This window comes from Papio anubis, chromosome X, assembly GCF_008728515.1.
Source record: "Papio anubis isolate 15944 chromosome X, Panubis1.0, whole genome shotgun sequence".
Lineage (NCBI taxonomy): Eukaryota > Metazoa > Chordata > Mammalia > Primates > Cercopithecidae > Papio > Papio anubis.
In genome coordinates this window covers 13,352,568-13,358,986 of record NC_044996.1, presented here as the reverse complement: position 1 = coordinate 13,358,986, position 6,419 = coordinate 13,352,568, and the positions used below count along the sequence as shown (strand labels likewise).

Here is a 6,419-nt window from a genome sequence, read left to right as displayed (position 1 = left end):
AAGAAATAGAGAATCAAAGATATGTGGGATGCCTGCAATTGATTATTGGATGCTGATTTTGCAAAACTTCTTTATATCCTGCTACTTAGGTTTGTTTTTTTTGTTTGTTTGTTTTAAGGGAGTATACCATATTATTCCCCTACTAAAGAAGTCACTGTTTAAATACTGCCTTTTTCATGAAAGGCAGGAACCCCTGAAGGTCTTCATAATCCTAAAAGGAAGTGTGAGTCCCACAGTGCAGCCAGCAGTGTCAATACTTCTCTGAGTGAGATTTAAACAACAAAGAAAATGTGTTAATAAAACATCACGCCAAGAGAATCTAGTGGCCACAGACCCACGAAGGAACAACTGAGTTGTGCGAGTTGCCTAGGTAGAAGGGTGGCTAATCCTTTCAGTTTGAACAAATTTGCCTTCTCTGAGACCAAATTCAGCGCTCGCCAGGTCCTCTGCTAACGCAGGCCCCACAACCAGGAGCTAGGGGAGCCTACCCCAGCCTTTAACTGCCCGCCTAGAGACCTACCACAAGCCGGTGGTTCAGCGACCCAGTGCATCCTTTTCCTGGCCCCGCCCTCTTTGTCTAAACCCTTCCCATCCCGGCCACGCCCCCACGCAGCCGCGGCCCCCAGTCTGGCCACGCCCCTTCCGCGCCGCGCCGGCGCACCATCCGTCCGAATGGCCTCGTGGGCGGAGCTTGCGTAGCCTCCCGGACCCCGGCGCGCACCGCCCCCCGCCCCCAGCCCCTGGCCATCGAGCGTCTCCGTGGACACGCACTTCCTGCGAGGCCTCCGTGCGCACCTTGGCCGAGCCGAACCGAGCCGAGCCCTGTCCTTCCAGGCTGTTCGCAATGGTGGATGAGCTGGTGCTGCTGCTGCACGCGCTCCTGATGCGGCACCGCGCCCTGACCATCGAGAACAGCCAGCTCATGGAACAGCTGCGGCTGCTGGTGTGCGAGAGGGCCAGCCTGCTGCGCCAGGTACGTCCGCCGAGCTGCCCGGTGCCCTTCCCCGAAACGTTTAATGGCGAGAGCTCCCGGCTCCCCGAGTTTATCGTGCAGACAGCGTCTTACATGCTCGTGAACGAGAACCGATTCTGCAACGACGCCATGAAGGTGGCATTCCTAATCAGTCTCCTCACCGGGGAAGCCGAGGAGTGGGTGGTGCCCTACATCGAGATGGATAGCCCCATCCTAGGTGATTACCGAGCCTTCCTCGATGAGATGAAACAGTGCTTTGGCTGGGATGACGACGAAGACGACGACGACGAGGACGAAGAGGATAATTACTAGGCCCTCGGGCCTCGGGGGGAGGGCCCTGCACGCCGTCACCCCCTCCCCGCAGCCCTCACCCCGCCAGGAGCCACTGCTCTCCCCCTTGCCCTCCGGTCCCCTTCCCTACCCGCGCCCGTCTGCTCTTTCTTCATTTCTCCGTAGTGCTTGTCTTTGTTCCAGGAATAGCGCTCCAGTTACCTGCTGCTGGGGTTGGGGCTGGAGCCTCACTCACTCGGAAGTGCTTGGAAGTGTCATCTACCCTGGCCATCCCGGGGATCCCTCCCCTGCTAATCTGAACTGTGTCCTGAACCCCAGCTATTGGCCAGGCCCCTGTTACAAACTGCGCAGACCACCCATAGCCCTGCTGCTGCCACCTGCCCTGCTGCCAGGCTTACATCTGCCCAGAGAACTATGCTGCCACTTCACATCCACTCACCACATCCCACCTACAGACTACCGCCTTTCGAGATCAGGACCAACCTGGAAAATGCCAGAGTTGGCTCTGCCTCTTCGGACATTGATTTGGACAGCTCACCAACCCCTGAAGAGGCCAGTCATTCAGCCTGGTTAGTTTTCTACCTACTCCGAGTGTCCTCCCCTGCCATACCAGATTGCTGCAGGGGCGCGGTGTGCCTGACAGCCAAATTGTTGATATTTCTTTTTTCCTATGCACTGGTTTTACACAGCTGTCATTTTTCTTTCAAAATCGCAGCAGTCCCACAGATGTATGCATTTGGACAAATAGTACTAAAAACAAAACAAACAAGCACTCAGCCCAGCTCCTCAATACTACCTGGAAAAAGCATTGGCATTATTTTCAATAAATATCAAGCACTAAAAAACGAAATGATTGTCTTTTAATAGTTAAGTGCTATCACTGACCTCTAGAACTGTCACTGTGACTACCGTTATTCCCATGGAAATCAGGGAATACAACCAATCCTAGGAATCCCTGCTGTCAACTCCAGGCTGCTGGGGACAGCTACCTCAGGGCTTTGTCAGGGTTCTGATGCTTCCTTCACCAACGCATTTCTTAAAGCCCTGGCGAAGGGTGTGTTCTCTGGGTCCTCCAGGGTGGCATGGGTAAGAGTTGGCTGAGCAGATGGCAAAGAGGGCAGTATTAATAATTAGACCATAACAACAGGCATAAACCAGGACATATATATGTATTCTCCTAATTCTCTGAGCTTTTGGATTCCTTAATATTGTGCCAGGGAAGTTCTGCCCCTTAATCCTTATTGCCTATATGCAGCTGTTGAGTTCAGGCTCCAGAGAGCCAACATAGTACATTGTCACTTTCAAACTCCAAATAGCCAACATGTCACTTACAGGTGCTCTGGCTAACATTAAGTCCCAGATCCTGGGCAAGTGCATCCATAAAGATATACCCTGATCTTAACAAACATTTCATCCTCCTTGGGCAGACATCCTTAGAATTTCCACTCATAGATGTGTCCCAGACTCCTCCCTATGGAAATTAGCAAGATGCTTGGTTATCTCTTAAATCAGACTTTGTACTGCTATCTGGGGGCTATGCTGAGATCTCTGGGCCTGGAGGGTTCAGAGCAGTGAAGGGGGTAGCTGCTGAGAAGAAACTTTACCTGTGTGAGGCCATTGCCCCAGGTTAAGTCATTGAAATGTTTAATGCAGAGCAGCTTGGTTGGGGATTTGAGAGGACTACCTCTTAGAAAGGTTTAGGAGGATGTGAAGGGTTCAAAGTTCTCATTTATATCTGTCCAGATGTCCTCCCTCATTGTACCATGTCTGGAGGCAACTTGACTTTATAACCTTTAATTAATTTAGATAACACATTTCCTTACTGTTTAAGGCCTTTTGAGGCAAGATATTTCATTTGTACTGGTAAACCTCAGTGTTGATTAAATGAGATATGGGGCTTCATATTAATCACCTGATAGGTGTGGATTATATGAGATCATACCCATGCAGCATTTAGAACTTTCCCTGCTACATGGTGAGCACTCAGTAAACCATGGGCTGTTACTCCTGGGCCTGGGGACAGAATTCTCAGGAAGCAAGTCTCTGGCTCTGAGCGTGGCTTTAGTAGGAAAATGTCAGCGTAAAGAGGAGCAGAGCAGGTTCAGGGATAATGGAAATGAGAGCATGATAAGACCCCATTTACTTCATGAAGTCTTATATGAAGCAAGAAACAAAGCTGTTTACGTGGTGAACAGGCAAAGTTCAGGGTAGGAATTATATCTCACACCTAGGATAGCTGTTTCTGGAGGGTGGGGACAGGGGTGAGTATGACTTAATAAAAGAGGCCAAGGCTTGGGTGGAAATGAGATCTGGGGCTCTTCAGGGAGCTGCTGCCTCCAAATCTGAATCAAGGAGACACCTGGTTATTTAGAATTCATTGATCACTTCTCCCAGTCTCCTTGGAAAATATACAAAAACCCTTGGAATAGAGAGAGTTTATATTTGAGACATAATATGTGTGAGGCCAGATAATTACACTTTCTTCCTGACTAGAAAGGCCTTGAATTGGGGATAAATGGGGAAAAGTGAGCAAGATCGAAAAGGTAAAGGATCCAGTGAGACTAAAAATCATTTATTCCAAACTGATTATGGCCCAGTTATGCTGAGTGGAGTTATAGAAACATCATTGAATAAAATGTCATCTCTGCCTTCATAGTTAGTCCAGTCTGCTACTTTTACTGTGCCTTGGGCCAGAACTTCAATGATTAGTTACAGGAAAGGGCCAGGAAGAGAATCTGGGCTGTGATTAGATCTAGGAATGACCTTTCTAGGGTGGAAGTTGAGGACATATGAGTATGTGTTCTGTGGAGGAAGGGAGGGTCAGTAAGGATGCCATGCCGAGGCAGCATCTGAATGGCATCTGGGAGAACTAGGCCAAGGAGCTTCTGTGATCTGAAATGTACATTTCCTGAGTATGTGTGCATGTGCACATGAGCTTGCTGTGACCCTGTATGTGTGTGCTGTGTGTGTGTGTGTGTGTGTGTGTGTGTATGTGTTAGGTGATGTCCTTCATGCATCATGGACGAACAGGTTATGCTGTGAGATGCAGAAAAGGAAAGTGTGAGATTCTGGTTACTCTGGGGACAGATTCTGCAATAAAAGCGCAGATATTGGCAAGGGCTCCATCACCCAGGGAGGAATTCCTGATAATGGCATAAAGCATTGCAAAAAAGAAGGAAGAAGTAGAAGTATGTCTAAGGATGAAAGCGCCACTTCTATCAAAACTATTAAAAATAGGTAGGAATGCTGAACAAATATGAACTTCAGACTCCTGAATTCTCATTTTGGGTATAATAGACTTGAAATGGCCACTGAAATTATACTATCAATGAAATGAAATTAGTCATATTAGAGGTCATAATCATTTAATCATATTAAATATACCAATATATCTTTGGACTTTTCTATTCATTTGAATAGATAAGCACTGCCATCTATTAAGTCCGTGTTGCTGTATCCTGCAGAATGGTATATAAAGCTAGAGGTACTTTATGCACATGTATATTTGATTATTTTCTGCTATTAAAACATAGCTGAAACCTCAGTAATTTGGAAGTAGGCAGATTAGAGGGAGAAGTCTTGTTGAAATTAGTGGGATATTTGCATTTTTAAAAATATGCTTAAATTTTTTTCTTTTTTCTTTTTTTTTTTTTTAACGGAGTCTCGCTCTGTCGCCCCCAGGCTGGAGTGCAGTGGCACTATCTCGGCTCACTGCAACCTCTGTCTCCTGGGTTCAAACGATTCTCCTGCCTCAGCCTCCCGAGTAGCTGGGATTACAAGCACCCGCCACAACGCCTGGCTAATTTTTGTGTTTTTAGTAGAGACTGGGTTTCGCCAGTAGAGGCTGACCTCGAACTCCTGACTTCATGATTCACCCGCCTCGGCCTCCCAAAGTGCCAGGATTACAGGTGTGAGCCACCGCACCCGGCCTCTAGGTTCTTAAATTGAGTAAAGCAAAGCTAATAAAACTGTATTAATTCAAGATCGTGAGAATGTTTTCCTTGATGGTAAGGGTGGGATAATTGTATGAAGAATATTTATTATTTGCTTTGATTTATGGATTTTGCTAAGTCATGGTTTAGTGTCTGGCAGCAGTTTGCATTACTGAATAGCTCAAGTATATTCCCTACAGTCTTAGACCACTTAGTTCTAAAGGTAAGTACAATGGTATCCTTTGACAGTGCTGGTAACCCCTTATCTCCCTTAATGAAAATCTGATCATCTACCTTGCATTTTTTTCTCTTGCCTAAAATGCCTGTTAGAATGTGTTCCTTTGTCTTCAAATGTTCCATTGTCCACAAAATGTTCTATTTTTAAAAATTTTGTTTTGTTTTATTTTTGAGAGGGAGTCTCACTCTGTTGCCCGGGCTGGAGTGCAGTGGCACAATTTTGGCTCACTGCAACCTCCACCTCCCGGGTTCAAGCGTTTATCCTGCCTCAGCCTCCTGAGTACCTGGGATTACAGGTGCCGCCACTATGCCCAGCTAATTTTTTGTATTTTTAGTGGAGACGGGGTTTCACCATGTTGGCCAGACTGGTCTCAGACTCCTGACCTCGTGATTCACCCACCTCGGCCTCCCAAAGTGCTGGGATTACAGGTGTGAGCCACCACGTCGGCCTAGTGTCTTTTATTTATTTATTTTTATTATTATTTTTTTAACCCTGGGATAGATTGAAGCAATTGCTTGCTTGAAGGAATTATGAACACCATAGCAGGTTTGTTCATGGAGCAAAAACCCTTCCATGGATGAGTTGCGAGGAGGAGTGGTGTATTAATCCCATCTCCCAAGAAACACTTGAGACTGGGTAATTTACAGAGAAAAGAGGTTTAATTGCCTCATGGTTCCTCAGGCCGTACAGGAAGCATGATGACTTCTGGGGAGGCCTCAGGAAACTTCCAATCATGGGGGAAGGCTAAGGGGAAGCAGCATGTCTTACATGGTGGAACAGGAGGAAGACAGAATGAGGGAGTAGGTGCTACACACTTATTAAATAACCAAATCTTGTGAGAATTCACTCATTATGCAGTACCAAGGGGGATGATATGAAGCCATTCATGAGAAACTGACCCCATGATCCAATCGTCTCCCACCAGACCTCACCTCCAGCATTGGGGTTACAATTCAACATGTGATTTGGGTCGGGACATGGAACC

The 6,419-nt window shown here is 46.9% G+C and overlaps 1 protein-coding gene across 1 annotated transcript; it reads left to right on the top strand.

Moving 5' to 3' along the window:
- Window positions 1-657: 657 nt before the first annotated feature.
- Window positions 658-2,114, top strand: LDOC1 (LDOC1 regulator of NFKB signaling). The gene has a single exon (XM_003918368.1). The coding sequence runs from the start codon at window positions 845-847 to the stop codon at window positions 1,283-1,285; it is 441 nt and encodes a 146-aa protein (XP_003918417.1). The 5' UTR covers window positions 658-844; the 3' UTR covers window positions 1,286-2,114.
- Window positions 2,115-6,419: the final 4,305 nt, after the last annotated feature.